The 19,063-nt window shown below is 35.6% G+C and overlaps 1 protein-coding gene across 2 annotated transcripts in view; it reads left to right on the top strand.

Annotated features, from left to right (window-relative positions):
• Nucleotides 1-19,063, top strand: part of TMTC2 (transmembrane O-mannosyltransferase targeting cadherins 2) — a 532,742-nt gene that overhangs the window by 293,164 nt on the left and 220,515 nt on the right. For both annotated transcript variants that reach the window (XM_031938906.1, XM_031938905.1), the window contains one exon: nucleotides 7,308-7,422. In XM_031938906.1, coding sequence (XP_031794766.1) covers nucleotides 7,308-7,422 — 115 coding nt within the window. The remainder of the gene's footprint in view (nucleotides 1-7,307; nucleotides 7,423-19,063) is intronic.

The following is a 19,063-nucleotide window of genomic DNA, read 5'->3' as shown; positions in this document are numbered from 1 at the left end:
CCATAGCAGCATATGGGCAAATTGCTTCTGCTGCCATTAAAGCATGGGGCACCCTCCCAGGAAAGCAAGACAGAGGGAAAGTCTTCATGAAAATAGAGCAAGGTCCAAATGAACCCTTTGCTAATTTTGTGGGATGTCTGCAGACAGTTGTCATATGAACTATTGGTGAAAATGCAGTAACAGAAATCATGATGACAACTTGCTAAAGAAAATGCTAATGAGGTTTGTAGAAGAATTATATTAGGACTACACAAGGATGCTCCTTTAGAGGAAATCATGATTTGCTGTGCCACAGTGGGCACAAATACCTTTTATACCCAGGCTATGATGCAGACTTCCCAAGATCTGAACATGAGAAGACAAAGTCCCTTTTGACAAAAGACTTCCACAGAGATTCATCAGTGCTTTCAATATGGTAAGGTAGGGCATTTGAAAGCTCAATGTTGGCATAAAGACAGAATGAGAAAAAAGAGTAGGAGAACAAGACCCCAACCCCATGTTTAACATTCAACGGAAGCTTCCAATGGGCATCAAAATGTAGATTGAGTTAGGGAAACAGGATGGGGGGCTCAACCCCAGGGCCCAAAGCAAAAAGACTTGGGGCATGATGGCATCCGATGCTACACCAAGAGAGTCTTTAGATGCTCAGTACTCAGACATGACCAATCAGCCAAGAAACAATCTGATGGGAAAAAGAGATTACACAATCAATCAGTAAGAAAGCAATCTGATGGGAGAAATGGATTATAATTGGGGAGAATAGAGTTGAATGCAGCTGGGACTCCTGAGATTTCCCCTGGAGAGGTGAAATCTGTTCCTCTCCAATCTATGGATCCCTTGCCTCCAGGCACAGTAGGCTTGACCATTTCACCTCCTGAGAGTACTTACAGTGTTCATCCATACACTAATGTGGGAAATTGGGGAATGTGTCGATAATATCCCAGTCACTAATATGGGTAGACAATGTGTGACTTATCAACCAGGAGAAGTAGTAGCATCAGGTTTACTGATACAGAATCCTAATAGGCAATCTGGTGATAGTCACCCAGATTCTGACTCTAAGCAGCAGGATCCAGGAATATTCTAGACAGCAGCTGTGACAGCTGACCAACCTAGGCTCACTACATAAATGGCATACTATTAGAAGGGTTGGTAGACACAGGTGCAGATTGTACAGTCAGTAAAGGTGCCAACTGGCCCAGTCACTGGCCAAAGATTAAGGCAGACACCTACATGTCTGGTATAGGAGGATCAATAGCAGCTGAAGTTAGTGCTACCCCTTTGAGATGGACTTTTGAAGGTGAAACAGGAGTTTTTACTCCTTTTATAGTTGAAAAAATCCCCATCAATCTGTGGAGAAGAGACATTTTATAACAATTAGGATTACAATTGAGCACTTTGGTTTTTTAGGCAGGGCTGCTGTTGAAGGCCTGCCAACACTTTCACCTGTTCCCATTCAATAGAAAACTGATACATCAGTGTGATTAGAACAGTGGTCCTTAGCTAGCCATAAAATTCAGGCCTTATTAGATATAGTACGGGAGCAACTTGACCAAGGACATTAATAACCTTCTCTAAGTTCTTGGAATTCCCCAGTGTTTGTTGTAAGAAAGAAATCTGGAAAATGAAGGATGTTGACGATTTAAGAAAAGTAAATGAACAGATGGCAACTATGGGAATTCTTCAGCCTGGACTTTCATCTCCTACTCAATTGCCTAGAAAATGGCCTCTTTGGGTTATAAACATTAAGGATTGTTTCTATTCTATCCCTCTAGATAAGGAGGGTATGAAGAGATTTGCCCAGTGTTAACTTAGCTGAGCTTTATAAAAGATATGAATGGACAGTTTTGCCACAGGGATTGAAAATAGCCCTACTATGTGTTAAATGTATGTTGCTGCTGCTCTTACTCCAGTAAGACAGGCATTTCCAAAAGTAATGTTTTTACATTACCTGGATGATATATTGGGATGTGTACTTGAGGAGTAGATGTTAGAAGCATTTCTACAAAAGACCATAGAAACACTAAGGAACTATAAACTGCATATAGCTCCAGAAAAAATATCAAAGACATGCTCCTTTTCAATATTTAGGATATGAATTATATCCTATGGTGCTTACAGTACAAAAACTTTTGTTATGAACAGAGAAGCTAAATACCTTACATGACTTTCAGAAATTAATAGGAGATATCCAATGGATGTTTCCAGTATTAGGCTTGACTACCTACCAATTGCAACTATTATATGACATTTTAAGGGGAGACAGTGCGGCTTTGAGAGAAGTTGAACTGGTTTTATCCAATGTGGTTGAAAGATGTCACTCAAAAACTCTTGGAAATATTATCAGTTTTTGCTACAAAAGAAGCACCCACAACAGTCCTTCATCAAGAAGACAGTGTGATAGAGTGGGTGAACCTCTCAACACAGCCAGAACAAAGCCTTACTCCTTACCCAGTGCTTGTGGCTAGAATTTTATTAACGGCCATTAAGTGAGTAGTACAATTATCTGGTATAAGACCTGACAAGATATACACCTTTTAAACCGATACACAAATTAATGTATGCTATGAAACCATCCCAGAGTGGCAATTTTATTAGCCATGACTCCAAATTTTACACAAGGGTCTCCATTAAAGATAACCAGACTCTTACATAATTGGTGATGGATTCTTGAAGAAAAGGTTTCTAAAGTTCCTCTTAAAGGAACAGCTATTTTTAAAGATGTGTCCAAACATAACATTTGTGCTGTATACTCTAATGACTTAATTGTAAAGAGAGTAGTCAGAACTCCTTTTCAGTCTACTCAGCAGAATGAATTGTATGCAGTCATTCTAGCTCTTTACTTATCCAGCAGATATAAATATAATATCTGATTCGGCCTATTCAGTAGGTATGGTACAAAGAATTGCCATAGCCCAAATAAAATTTGTAGCCTCTAATATATATCAGCTCTTTAAGGAACTTCAAGAGCAAGTGAGAAAGCATCTAGGTAAGATTTATATCTTGCATGTCCACTCACATAGTGGACTTCCAGGTCCTATTTTGATGGTAATTCAAAGGCAGATCACCTTCTAACCATATTGGCCAATACTTCTTTATTTCAGGCAGCCCAAGAATGTCATTCTAAATATCATCAGGCTGCTCGAGCTTTACATTTGCAATTTGGGATAACAAAAGAAGAAGCTAGGAGTAAAATTTAGCACTTTATACAATTACCTTCTTGATTTTTGATAAAGATGCACTGGCTCTGGCAGACAGGTTTTATAACCCACCAGAAGGACAGTGTCCAGTGCAAGCAGCTCCACTATCTTTAGATAATTGCCAGATAATGTGGAGAGATCCAGAAAGTGGTGAATGGAAGGGACCAGATAGGTTAACTGCTTGGGGCAGTTAACTGCTTATATCTCTACAGATGAAGGAATCAGATGGGTGCCAATGAGCCATATTTGCCTTGTCCATCAGAGAGTGACATAGAAGACGCTTGAAATGGAGAAGACCCAAGAAACATTGTGTGGTTCCATCACTGATTGTGCCCACCACTGAAAGAGCGTGGCAGTTATGACAACTGACTCATGGTCATAATGAGACTGATGCAGGATTTCAAAACCCTCAGGAATCATTGGAATCCCTGAGACATGATGAGACTGTTTCAGGACTTCAAAATCTGCAGGAATCACTGGATTTCCTAACACATAATAAGACTTTTATGGTACTTCAATAATTTGCAGAGATCATTGGATCCCCTGACACGTGAAGCAATGGACAATAGATTGGTTTTGGACTATCTCTTGGCTGTTGAAGAAGGCATATGTGTGACTGTTGTTTACATACCCTTCTTCTAGGACTTCTGGAAATCTTTTACAATACCATGTTGATTTATATTGTTTGTTATATCACTGCTTACATGTACTATTCATGTTTGTTACATCACATTAAGCCAGTACCGGCTGTGGGGAGAGTCATCACTACTAGCCTGTGCTTTATTGCTATGTGATTGTGTAATACCTCCCATGCTGATGGGTTTGTGTATACCTGTTTCTAGTAAGACCCTTCAGTCCAGAAACGCACTCACAATATCTAGCTTGACTCCGCACTTCCCTTTGGTGTTTTTCATCTCTCTTCCTGAGAAGTCGGGGGAGGGGGAGTTAATAATCATTTCCTTTTTGGTGTTTTCATCCCCTTTCCTGAGAAGTCAGGGGGCATGATCACCTCCTTTTTTGGTGTTTCCACCCCCTTTCCTGAGAAGTCAGGGAGGGTGTGATCACCTTTTTGGGGTTCTCACCTTGAGAAGTCAGGGAGAGTGTGAGCACCTGTGTTCTAAAACAAAAGAAAGTGAGAGATGTAGAGGGCTAAAACTCTGAAAAAGGTGTGCTCGAATCAGACAAGAGCACTTAAGGCTAATTACCTATTCAATGTAAGATAATGGCTCTATAAGGATATATTTAAATGATTGCTCTCCTCATGATTGGGGCCTGCTAAATGCTTGATGGTGAGGTAATTGGAAGCAAGGATTGGAGGGCTGAGGGAGAGAAGTCAGGGTCACTTGGTGGCAGGATGAGGAGGAGAGAGGCTGGAGACTCCGGACTCCAGAAGCTAGGATATATCTTTGGCAAGGTTGCCTGCCTCCTTCATTTCTACCCCTAAAGAACAAGGGCTTTGATTTATCCTGACTCTGGCTGATCCTGAGGCCCTTCCAGAGAACTAGCCCATACTTTACACCTAAAGTGAGGAAGTTTGGACTCATATATTTATTAGCTCTGTGACCCTGAGCAAATCACTTAATCCTGCTTACCTCAGTTTTCTTATCTGTAAAATGAGCTAGAGAAGGAAATAGCCAATCACTTTAGTATCTTTGCCAAGGAAACCTCAAATGGCCTAAGAAAGAGTTGTACACAACTGAACAATAACCTACTTTATGACTACAGATCCTACACTCACTCCAATGTGCTATCTAGATGCCTTGTATTAAAACAAACAAAAAATCCAAACAAACACATAACAACAACAAATTGGTTTTAAATCTAGGTCACCTGATTTCAAATTTAATAGTTTTTTCTGCTCTATAATGTTAGTTATGTTGCTTGTCTGGTTATCATCATAATCTGACCAGTTGTTTCAATCTAAATTGTTTTATAACCCACTTTCTAACTAGCACTTTTTCTATACTTCACATTTGAATCACTTTACCCCTCCCCTTTTATAATTATATATTCAGTTTGTTTTTTTCCTTCTTAGCTCAGGTATAAAATTGTTCATTCCTCATATTTTCATTGGATGAACTCAATAAACACCCTCTGTCCCAAAAGTTAATTACTAGTCATTTGGAAGAAAATGAGCATTTTCATTTGCTGGATCTTATTTCACAGTAGCTTCATATTTACATCTCTGATCTTTCCATTATGGTATCTTTGCAAGTATGGTTCTGCATCTAATATATAAAATCACACAAGTATTTGAAAGTGTGGAAACACTGACAGTATCTATTTGTCATATAAATAAAAGTGAGTGATAGTTTTACTTTTAGGTTTGGCAGCTCCCAAGAAAGCTAAACTCTGTTAGATTAAATGCAATATTAAGAAGCAATTATCTATGAAAGAAGGCATGTTGACGAGGGAGAATTTTTCCTTTTTGCCTAGAACAAACTTCTACATGAACCATAAAGTACACACTTCAAATCCACTCTTTTAATGGGTATTTGACAGGTTTATTTTTGGTCTTCCACTAGGAGATTCTAGCTACAAGTTTAATCACACAAATAAATCAGGATACCTAGTATTGTAGTAGATAGTAAAAACAATAATAATAGTGTCAGCAAACATTTATATAACACCTACTGTGTGCCAGGCATTGTTTTAAGTATTTTATAAAAAATAACTCATTTGATTCTCACAACATCTTTGGAAGGTAAATGCTAATACTCAGTTGAGAAAATTGAAGCAAATAGAGACTAATTTGCTCAGTCACACTACTATTAACTGTCAGAGGCTAGATTTGGATTTAAATTTCCCAACACAACTCTTTCTGATTTCAGGTCCTGTGAGCTACCCAACATGCCACCTACCTGACTTAAGTATACTTAGTGGAATGGGGATAGAAAAAATGAGTATTTTTTAATTATTAAATTCTGAATTTAAGCTTTAAATAAAATGAAAAATTCTATATGCAAAACAGAAGAAAAATGGGTCACATAAAATTATGAGTTTCTATTATATATAGCTTGCTTGTCTTTTTAAAAATATATTAATTTGTTGTTCAGTTGTATTCAATTCTTTGTAATGCAGTGGGCAATACTGTCTATGGGTTTTTCTAGGCAAAGATGCTGGAGTGATTTGCCATTTCCTTCTCCAGTGAATTAAGGCAATTAGTGGCTAAGTGACTTGACCAGGATCACATAGCTAATAAGTGTCTGAGACTGAATTTCAATGCAGTCTTTCTGACTTCAAGCCCAGTGCTTTACCCACTAACTCATCTAGTTGCTTTTATTGAATTAATACAAAGTATAACTTTAAAAAGGGAGATCCTTGATAACTGTAGAGAGAACAATTTTACTCTTTTGTTCTGAGAGGTAAGGTAATAGGGATAGTGACTTGCCCAGGGTCATACAGATAGTAAGTATTAAGTATCTGAGACTGGATTTGAACTTGTGTCTTTCTGACCCCAGGGCTGGTGCTCTCTCCACTGTGCCATGTAGCTGCCCCAAGAGAACAATTTTAGTTGAATAATGAGATCAGAACATATATATATGTAAAGAGAGAGGGGATTCGTGTGTGTGTGTGTGTGTGTGTGTGTGTGAATTTTTAATCAGATCAGAAAGAGCTAAGAGAGAGTAAGTGAATATTTCTTGGCAAAACTTATATGAAGTTCTATGCAAAAATCAGCTATCGTTACTTCTAGCTGCTAAATAATAATATTTGTATGATTTCCAAGGTTCTCATTTTTAGTTTCAATTGTCTGTAGTTTCCTCATTTTCAAAATGATAGAGCTTGACTAGTTGATTTTAAGATTCCCCTCTACCTGTAGAATTCTGATTTTAGAAAAGATCTTAGGGGTAACATTATTCTTGGTCCTATGATAAACATTATATAGTATAGTTCCCCTTGAGGAATAATGATGGTCCTAAATATTTCTGTATCTTAATATTTTTTCTCCTTATCTTGGTTTGATGAAATGGTTAACATATCTTATACAATACTGTGGGAAAGTTTTTTCCCCCCACTTCCACCCTAAGGTAACCTATTACTTTTCTGACACTATCCCATATCAGTGGGTCCCAGCTCTCCCTGAGTATTGCTTTCTCTTCTTGGCAGCATGGGGTAACCTTGGAAATGTCCTCAAGAGCCAGAGCAAGATTTCTGAAGCTGAGAACGCCTATAGAAATGCTTTGTACTACCGCAGCAACATGGCAGATATGCTCTATAATCTGTGAGTATGCATGTTGTGTACCCATTTGACTTTTCTGGGAAACCCATGATCTGAGGGATGATTGCTATAAGTTTTGTCCATAACTGAACAGTCATACTTTTTACAGGTACCACTTGCCCTTACCACTATGATGGGGAAGCAGCAGACTCTTTTCTTTGAGTCTGTATCATCTGTATATAGGTTTTGTTTTTATTTTTTAATAGGGAATATACACATGATCTGGATTTACCCAGTTTAAGAATGATCTCGGTTAAAAGTGATAATCCTGTCCCTTTTCTCATCTCTAGCTTTAGGTCTTTATTAAGCACCATTAATGCTTTATATAGATAGATTCAGAAGTCTGTACATATTATTCTTTATAAAATTGATGCTAAAATCAGTGTTAATAATAAATGATTAGTCTCCAACATTTTTAAATTCCAGGTTTCTTTGTGTTTATTGTCAAGTGATATTTGCTGACTTTTATTTCATTCATTCATATATCTATATGTATAGAATGTATGTGTGTGAATACATATATATATTTAAAGAGAGAGAGAAGATTCATGTGTGTGTGTGAATTTTTAAAAATATTTAAGTTCAGAAATATAAATAGGGGCCACATAAGGAATGTTAAAAGCCATACACTCTCACATATATACACACGGATATATGTGTGTGTGTGTGTATGTATGTTTTATATGTATATGCATATACATATATACATCAGTCTTATGATGTACCTCTACACTCTTTCTTACTTAAAAGTCTAAATTAAAAAGACCATAAATATCAGAGACTGATCTAATCTAACCAATATGAAGAAACTGAGTTTCAGGGAAGTTAAGGACCTACCAACATCACTAAGTTATTGTCAAAGATGGAATTTAAACCTGGATCCTCTTACTTTGAAGTCAATGCCCTGTATCACAGAATTCACTAGGACCAATTTCTTTATAATCTCTGGGGGGAATAGCATTCAAAAGGCCAAACCCTATAGAAAAAGCTTCCTGCCTTGAAACACTAAAGGGCAAAATTGAAAGCATCTGGTTTCCCTCAATGATTTTTTTTAAACCACTAGGTTCAATTGAAGTGTTCCTTGAAAGTCCCCTTTCCCCCAGCTGTTAGTGTTAGAGGTGAATGCTGGAATTATCCTCATTCAAAAATGGCCAGCATCCAATATAAAGCTTTCAAATTGAAGGGTAAAAAAATAATAAAACGTTATTCAAAAAATGTATATTGAGAAAGGGGATAACTAGGGATTTAATCAGAATAATGAGAGAAGGATGTAGGTTAAGTAGCTCATGTACATTGTTGACCTTTTTTGTATGGGCTCTTGCTATAGAATTATGTTTAAAAGATAATCAGTAGTATTATTAGACAGTCTCTTGCAAGAAAACATTACTCAGGGAAGTGCTAATATTACTCCTAAATCTTTCCATGAAATGTCATATTATCTCAACATTAGTGAAATACCATTGCAAAGATCTTTGATCATACACATGTGTGTATATATTTATAAATATGATTCCACAGAGTTATCTGCTTTTAAAAGAACAATATATAAGGTATTGTTCATTTAACAACATATTCAGTTTTTTGTTCTTATAGCCATATTGAAACAAATGAAAAAAAAATTAGTGCTGGACAAATGAGTGTTATTTTGAAGCTGGATTTAGAAGATTTATGTGCACATGTCAGTTTTGCTTTTCAAGCATAATAATTTTTCTTAGGACAAAGAAGATGGACTATCTCTTGCTATGATTTCAAACTGTCAAATTTTATTAATACATATTCAACCAGCCACCTTTCGACTCCAGTATTCATTACTACTTGAAACAAAATTGATTTCAAGTTTAAAAGATGCACAATCTGTATAATTTAATTTCTGCAATAGAGGCATCTTAGCCAGGCTGTTTTAAATAGTAATTTACAGGTAATTCCATATTGACTTGTATTCCATTAGGATTTTGCTAGATTCAAAAATTCAAATATTTAATTCAGAACTTCTGCAAATGTAATACAGTATAATCAGCTCTTGATTATGTATCTTATAGAGAGGAACATTAATGAAGAGAACACAATATTTGCTAACAAAATGTAGCAAATCCTTTTTTTTTTGCCATCCTGTAAAAGCAACCTGAACGTCTGATGATGCTGGGGGACAGAAATAATAATAAAAAAAAATCTGTTTTCACTACTTATATTAAATCTTTATGATATTTGTTATACTTTAAAAAAATAAAGTACTATGTTCTTTCTTCCTAATTCAATATACAATGGTTCATTATTATCTCCAAAATCAAATACAAAATCCTCTCTTTGGCTTTCAAGGCCCTTCAGCAGCTCCTTCCCCCACCCAATTCATTTTCATTCTTCTAATACTTTGCACACTGCACCCTTGCACCTAGAAAATATTCTGCAATTTTGACCACTTGTTGCTCTTATCTCTTCCCTCTGGCCATTTTCTTTGATTGTTTTCCATACCTAGAATGTTCTACCTCTTCATGTCTACCTCCTGGCTTCCCTGGCTTCCTTTAAGTTCCAAATAAAACTCCATCTTCTACAGGAAGCTTTTGTCAATCCTCTTTAATTATAGTGTCTAACTTTGGTTGATTATTTCCCAGTTGTCCTGTATGTAGCTCATTTGTACATATTTGTATGTATGTTGTTTCTACCATTAGATCGAGAATTCTATGAGGGAAAGGATTATCTATCTCCAGAGCTTATCAATTTGGCTAGCACATAGTGGATATTTAGTAAATGCTTATTGATCGATTGACTAAAAAAGTTATTGGCACCTTTTGTTTTTATATCACAGTCATTACAATATACCATTGTATTTGCCATTTGTATACTGATATGTAACAAATTTTTAAAAAGTTTAAGCAAAACCAATCAATTTCCAACCATGTATGATAATAGGTATGACAGTCCATTGACCGTACTGCTCCACTTCTCCTGAGAGAGGCATAATTATGTTTTGAGGACATGATGTGACATATGGTATCTTCACTGGGATATTAATTACTTAAGTGGAAAGTGATCACAAGAACTTGGTTATTTTTTTATCCCAGACAAATAAATGTATTTGCAAATTAATTATGAAATTAGAGATAAAATGACATAGTAGATAAAATGCCAATTCTGTATCCAAAAGACTTCGGTTCAAATCTTTTCTCTGGCACATACTGGTTGTGTGACCCTGAACAAATCACCCATTTTTTGAGAATCCCAGGCAGCTCTCAAGCACTAAATGTCTCAAAAGGTGTCTTTGTTGTTGTTGTTGTTTTTAATTATAGCTTTTTATCTTCAAAATATATGTAAATATAGATTTTTAATATTCACACTTGAAAAATGTGTTCCAAATTTTCTCCAACATCTCCCCTAGACAGCAAGTAATTGCTGTACATGTACATTTTTCCATACATATTTCCACATTTATTATGCTGCACCAGAAATATCAGATCAAAAAGAAAAAAAAAATAGAAAGAAAACAAAAAGCAAGTAAACAATAAAAAAAGTGAAAAAGCTATATTGTGAGCCACATTAAGTCCCAATATTCCTCTTTCTGGATGCAGATGACTCTTTTCTTCATGAGTCTATTGTAATGAGTCTAAATCACCTCATTGTTGAAAGTAGCCATATCCATCAGAATTGATCATCACATAATTTTGTTGTTGTGTACAATAATATTCTCTTGGTTCTACTCACTTCACTTAGCATTAGTTCAGGTAAATCTTTTCAGGCTTTTCTGAAATCATTCTGCTGATCATGAGAAGGTGTCTTTGAAAAAGTATAAAGACAAAAAATATATTTATATAGCGATGTAATAAATGATTGTATGTGATTTTAGCTCTTAAAACTTTTTAGTGCAAACTGCAAATAATAAACATTCACATTTAATCTACAAATTATGAAAGTTTGTATTCCAAGAGTGAGCTTGGCATAATGTTTAGAAGGCTAGTTTTGATCAGGAGTATATCCCTTAAGTTCTTGGTGTTCATACTCATTTCCAATTGTAAATTGCTGGTGAGTTGTTGATTTGCATATGTGGAGGGACTTTCCATGCCAGGATATCCCACTGACATTTACACGTCCAGCTGTAACTACTCCAACTCTACCCCCAAAGTTTAAAAAAAAAAAAAGATATCTCGCATGATCAACACAAACCAGCTGAGGAAACCCTGGGGAACAAATTTTAAGGGTCTATATACCGTTAATGTCATTAACTAATTGTGCCCACCTAGCCAGGAAGCTATTTTTTAGCTTAGGGTTTTGGTTATACATAAGTTACATTGAACTTACCCAGTAACATTACATTACATTTATGTGCCACAATTTGTTAACATTCTCCAAAAGATGGTTCTTTAAGTTTGTTTCCTATTCTGAGGTACCCCTTCATCCTGCCACCTCACACATGAATTCACCATTCCTAATGAATATTTTAGTGCTATGGAACTAACTTTCTATCTCTGATTTCCTTGGAGTATATGCCTAGCATGAGGAACTTTGGATCAAAGTGTTTTATGGACATTTAATCATTTTTAGCATAATTCTAAAGCCCTTTTCACAATAGAAATTTTTAGTTCCCTGAAAAGTATATGAGTGCACCTGTCTTTCTGCATCTCTTCTGTCATTGACTATTAAGGAGCTCATATTCTACTTTGAAGATTCAGCATGAGTACAGATGAATACAGTATAAGGAAAAGAGAGGAGTAAGGAGAGCATCAATATCTAATCTTACCCAGTTCACTCATTTAATAGGAGGAAACTGTTTCCCACAATGATTAAATTACCTAGTGTTGAACAGCCAGTTGGTTACAGAATTGATATTAGAAACTAAATCTCCTTACTGGGATGATAATGGATCAAATGTCTCTGCTTGATATCATGCTGCTTCCTCGGTTTGTAGAAATCAAATTGGAACCCCCTAAGCTAAAATACATATACATACAAACATGTGTGTAAATGTTGTATTTATACACACATACACACACAAACACAAAGAGAGGGAAAGGGAGAGGGGGAAGAGAGAAAGACAGAGACAGGCAGAGACACACACCCACACAAAGAGATAGAGAAACAGCCAAATAGAGAAAAAGAGACAAAGACAGAGAGACAGGGAGAGGTGATGTGGGATTGACAACAAAGCCAAAAATATTCTTAATGTTGTATTAGAACTCTGGTGAAAGTAGTCAGATCGGAATTAGTCTGAATTGGTAGTTTCTAGGCCATGCAGAAATTTTTATTCAAGTAATATACTGAATATGAGTTCAATTATTTAATACTCTGGAAGGTTGCAGAAAGTCTTTGAATTCCTATTAAAATAATATTGGATTTTACAGTCATTTCCATTTAGAACACTATAGGTAGATTTATGGAAAGAGGTGAGCAGTTTAGCACTTAGAAAGGAGATGAAAGAAGCTTATAAAGAGGTTTATTATCTCATCACATGTTCATTTCTTTTGTTTGATTTTACTTAAAATTGATTGGAAGTTTCATTAATGGCCAAAAGCATTCTTAGTTGTTTAAATGGAGAAAGCTTATTCTGGTGATGTTTGGCAAGATTCAAGTAACTTAATTTCTGTTTTCTCTGAAGGAAGCTTTGCATTATGAAAAATTAAGTGCCATTATCCCATGCTTGTGATGAAAAATGAACAGATGTAAATCTGTTATGTGTTCTCTTCCAAGTAGCCCCTTACAGCTTTCCAACTGTTCACTGTGGTCTTTGAGTTTATTTTCCATACCCAGGAGGAAATACAATGATACTGTTTTCTGTTATCCTTTGCACTGCATCTTATGTTTAGCTTCCAGACACTTTTATCTCCATGAAGGCAGATTTGCTAATGTAGTGTATAAGAAAGTCAAGATATTATCACATATGTCAAGGATATGTGATTTTTTTAGGTGTGAGAAGCATCTTTGAAAACAGATCTTCATTGTCAATGGCTTTTTATATTGTATAGCTGTATACATATACAATAAATTCATATATCTCTATACATATTACATACATACGTGTATATGTATGTATGCATGTATATATGTTGCTTTGCAAATTTTAAAATACTATATAGTTTTAAAATTTATTTATTTTTAATACATATTGCTTTATGAATCATGTCTGGAGAGAAAAATCAGAGTAAAAAGAAAAAGCCATGAGAGAGGGGGAAAAAAAAAACAGAAAATAGAAGTGAACATAGCAAGTGTTGATTTACATTCAGTTTCTTTAGCTCTTTTTCTGGATTCAGATGACATTTTCTGTCCAAAGTCTATTGGAATTGCTTTGGATTGCTGAACCATTGAGAAGAACCAAACCTTTCATATTTGATCATTGCACATTCTTGCTATTATTGTGTACAATGTATTTCTGATTCTGCTTGTTTCGCTTAGCATCAGTTCATGTAAATCATTCCAGGCCTTTCTAAAATCAGTTTGTTCATTTTTTATAGAACAATAATTCATTTTCTTCATATGCCACAACTTATTCAGCCATTCCCCAATGATGAACATCTATTCATTTTCCAATTCTTTGATACCACAAAAAGAACTGCTACAAACATTTTTGCACACAAAGGTCCTTTTCCCCTCTTTTATGATTTCCTTGGGATATAAAATACATTGAAGATATCCATTAAAGATATCCTTGTCAGAGGACCATGGACAAATTATTTCCTCAAACTCTGACCCTTATACAATCCTTTAAAATCATTGAAGATCTATGATTTACTTTCAGAGTTCTCACACCTACAACATACACTTCACACACACACACACACACACACATCCAGTGTCCCAAATGTTCAATGAAGTTTTAAGCTTTTAAATTTTTTAAATTTTTTCAGTTCGGTCCATTTTTTTAGGCATGTGAACTCATTTGTGGTTTTCTTCACAAAGATGATAGGGTGGTTTACCATTTCTTTCTCCTGCTCATCTTTCAGATAAGGAAACTGAGGCAAACAGGATTAAGTGACATGCCTAGGGTCACACAACTAGTAAATATCTGACACCATATTTGAACACAATCCCATGAAGATGAGTTTTCCTGATCCCAGGCCTGGCATTCTATCCATTGCTCCACCTGGCTACCCCATTAAACTGTCATTAAGTCTTTTATTTTTCTGCTCCTTCTTTTCCCTCACTGACCATGATCTCCTTATACAGCGCCTTGTTCATCATCTTTCCTCTGTACTCTATTGTGTCTTTGCAGCAACTTTGTGTTATTATGATCTCTATTTTCAGGTGGAGAAACTACTAGAAACTAGAGAAACTGAGAGAAATTAAGTCATCTAATAAGGGTCAAATTATTAGTCCAAATCTGAGATTGAATTTGAATTCAGGTCTTCCTAACTTTGTCAGTTTCACTTTCTACCATATTGCTTAGAAGACAGAGGAGCGTTGATACAATACCTTATCCCATTTATTAGGAAAAGCTTCAATTTGTTTTAGAAAGGAATCAGGCTTAGGTAAAGCAAATCAAGTCTGGAACATAATAGGTGCTTAAAAGATGTCACTGGCAGATTAATTACTTTAATTCCCCTTTCAATTTAACTAATAGTCATGATCCTTTTTGACCTAAACATGCATCTGTACTTGCATCAGGTGTGGAAGAATGGAGGTAAAAGCTTCTGAATTATAGCCAAGATTTGGCAGTCTCATAGTATTAGAACAGTTAGCCAACCTTGGCAAGCCAAGAAATTGGATGTCTGAGGAATGGGCCCCGGATAGAGATATTCTCAAAAGGGCATAAAAACAGTGAAGCAAATGAGGAAAAAAGAAGGAAAACTATTTTAAAGGACCCCCTCAGTTTCCTTCAGCCCTATTGCTTATTACTCCTCTTCCAGATCTAATCTCAGCTCCATATTTCTACTGCCATCACCTGAGGCCTAGGTCTTCAATCCTTATATTCTATTGTAACAACTATATCTTCCAGAGATTTTTCCTCCTATGTTCCATCCCATGCTAATAATATATTGGTATTGGTGTCTTCAATCTCATAATGAATAATGTTTTGTTCTTGGCATAATAAAGCTGAACTCTGAATATATTTTTTCATTGAAAAATTGATTTGGATGTTTATAAAGTATGATTCATAAGACAAGTTAGGGACATTGTTTCTGTACATTAGTCTGGAACGTAACCATTTGTAATATTTTTTCCTCCTAAGATTAAATGTATTCTAAACTATGACCTATATACTTACAAGTATACTTTTAGTTAAGAAGCCATTTCTAAATTAGGAATTGAGTGACTAATTGGCTTGCCCACAAGGTCAAATGATTGGTATGAATCTGACTCAGAATTTGAATCTCAACAAGGTTAGAGTTAGAATCCTGTGTCTGGAGTCATGAAGATTCATCATCTTGAGTTCATATCCAGCCTCAGACACTAGCTATGTGACTCTGGGCAAGTCATTTTGTCCTTTTTTGCCTCAGTTTCCTCATTTGTAAATTGATCTGGGAAAGAAATGACAAACTGTCTCTGTCTCTTTTCTTCCCCCTTTTCTACTTTATCTATCTCTGTGTGTATGTATATATACAAAATGCCCTTATGCAGCAGAATCTCCCTACAATGCTCTTCTCAAGGGAAAAACCACACTATACATTATGATGACTTTCTGACTTATAGTAAGTATGTTTGTTTAGAATGAACCATCCATTTCATCCTTGTATAGAATATACAGTGAACTAGCATTTACTAAGTGACTACTGTGTGTCAGGCATGATGCTGAAAATTGGAAACACAAAGAAAGATATCCCCTCCCTCCAAAAAAACAAACAAACAAACAAAAAAAAAACCTCCCCTTGGAGCTCACAGACAACTTTCCATTCTGGAAACTTTCCTCCATTGATACAGGTTTGCAACGTGCCTGTAACTTATAAGTCAGACTGTTGCCTTTGACCCTAAGATGTTAAATAACCTGATTGTGATCATATAAGGCAATTAAGTATCTGGCAGAAGTAAGATTGCAATTCAAGTCCTCCTGATTCCAAGGTTGACTTTCTGATCACTATACCTATACCACTTGTCCACAGTGAACACGAGGCTATAAAAATCAGTATATGACTCAGAGTACCTGAAATTAATAAGTTTTATAATTGTTTCATCATATAACATCCTCTGCATATCACAGATTGACTTTACTATTTCTTAGACTATAGTGATGCTGCTGAAATTTTTGAATTATATTTTATCCTCTCTCTGTCTTTGTCAGAGTGAGATCCCTTGGTTTATAATCCCTTTCAGGGATGTGAACACTGAGAGGCAGACCTGTGTCTGAAAAAAAAAGTCTGCCTTTGGGTACTTGAACTGTCTGCATGCTATGGTGGGATTGGCTTCTCCAGTGTTCACAAACCATCTATTTGACAAGTGATTCTCCTCCAAGGAATGATAAAATAAGCAGTCAGTCCTGATGTTCAGCCCCTGTGGTGTCGGTAGAAGATCTGCTCCCCATTGTGTATAAGTTCAAATATAGTTCAGTAGTTTATTTAGTTTTTAAGTACTTTTTGTCTTTTAAATTTCTCCATTACAGGGGTTTTCTTAAAACAAAAAGAGAAAAAAAAATACTGAAGGAGTTTGACAGTAACTAAGTGGTGAAATGAATTAGAGAACTGAAACTGGAATTAGGAGGATGTAACTTCAAGTCCATCCACAAACATACTTAGCTGGGTGATCCTTGCAAGTCACTTAACCTTTGTCCACCTCAGTTTCCTCAGCTGTTAAATGAGAATAATGATCACACCTGCCCCTCCTAAAGTTCTTATGTGGACCATTTCTCTCTCTCTCTATGTTTCTGGGTCATTGTTTTGTAGTAAATATTCAGTGGACCATAGCTTTCCTAAAACTAATCTACTAAATCAAACATGGAATGTGCTGTGCATTGGTGGAAGGAATTTGTAAATTAGGAAATCCCAGTCCATTTTTTAATTCAAGTAACATTCTTACTATTTAACTAATATGTTTGTTTGCCCAAAACAATATAATTTTATAGTAATAAAAGTTATTATTAGTATTTATATTTTCCTCTAGTTATATTACACACAAAAATCGAGCATTTCCTACCATTGTAAACTGCTACAATTTGCAGGAAATTCAACAAACATGTATTAAATTCAATCCTTTAAGATAGAAATATTGAGACTAAAATAGAACTATACACTTTTTAATATTTAACGCTTTTAAAAAGCACAATTAACTTTTATCCCATATTACCTCTTAATGCAACAGAGACAGCAGTCTAGTGAATATAGAATGTGCCCCAATACCAAAAAGACTGGATTCAAGTCTAAGCTCTGAAACTTATTGGCACTATGACCTTGAACAAATCAGTGTTCCTGTCAGTCCTCCAGCCAGTTCTCTAAACCTATACATAATAGAACATTTGCCTATTGAAAGAAGTAAAAGGAATTTCCTCATTCTGAACTCCTTATTCCAACCCAAAGCATTAAAAAAGTCATAACAAGAGTCTGTTTATAAAGAAGGGAACCAGAGAGTAGACAAGTACATTGCCTGAAATTCATTAGACAGAATTTTATGGTTCCCATAAGTGACACCAAATCTAATAGCTCTCAGCATTTTTGAAACAGCTAATGAAAGTGTCTTCTCATTTTTCCATTTTATATCATCTAGTTTCCTACCTATCTTCTAATGCACTCTCCCCCTCATATTGTTTCATATACAGAGTGCAGATGGGACATACTACTTGATCATTATTTTCAGAATCCCTTGGTTCTTTGAGCTTTTACTATTTCCAACTTTTACTTTTTCATTTGGAGGTAATTCCCATTGCCATTTTTCCTCCAGTACTGCACTAGGGCTACTGAACATTTCTGAAAAAAAGTCATAAAAATGAACTGATTTTACCTACTACTGTTCATGGTTTGTCTCCTTAGTTGAATGCTTGTGTCTTTTGGAACTTATATTCTTTTGATCCTTCTTTCATCATCCTCGGCAACAATTCCAAATGTTTTTATCCATTGTGCTCAATCTCATTCTACTGCTTCCCTGTTTCTTAACCTCATTAACATAAGATGCTCTAGCTTTCTACTTCAGGGAGAAAATGGTGGCTAGCCAACCTTATCTCTCTTGGTTCTCCTCCCGTGTTCCTTATCACTTCTTGACTTTATTGCCCATGGGATTGAGAGGTAAAAAGAACTCCAGAGATCATTCAGTTCAATACCTCTCATCTTATGGATAAGGAAACTTGCCTAAAATTTTACATTCAATCAGTCAATAAGCATTAATTACCTACTATGTGCTAGGCACTATGTTGAACACTGAGGGTATAACTTATAAATAGCAAAAAAGAGATTCAAATCCAGTCTTCTTAAATTTAGAACTAGTATCCTTTTCAATAAGCTCTCTATCCCAAGATACAGAATAAGTATTCTTATTCTTTACAATGGCCATGATGATCTTAATACCATCTTTTATTACACATTAGACTCTTCCATGTAAGTAGGTAGCACAGATAGAGCACTGGGCTTAGAATTTGGAAAATTTATCAGCTTCAGAGTCAAATGTATCCTTGGACACCTATGAACTATGTGATCTTAGGCAAATCATTTAACTGTTTGCCTCAGTTTCCTCATCTGTAAAATGAACTGGAGAAGGAAATGGTAAGTCCCTACAGTATCTTTGCCAAGAAAATCCCAAATGG

This window comes from Sarcophilus harrisii, chromosome 5 (assembly GCF_902635505.1).
Source record: "Sarcophilus harrisii chromosome 5, mSarHar1.11, whole genome shotgun sequence".
In the NCBI taxonomy this organism is placed as follows: Eukaryota; Metazoa; Chordata; class Mammalia; order Dasyuromorphia; family Dasyuridae; genus Sarcophilus; species Sarcophilus harrisii.
Note: the sequence above shows the minus strand (reverse complement) of the source record. Positions and strands in the feature narration are given on the sequence as shown.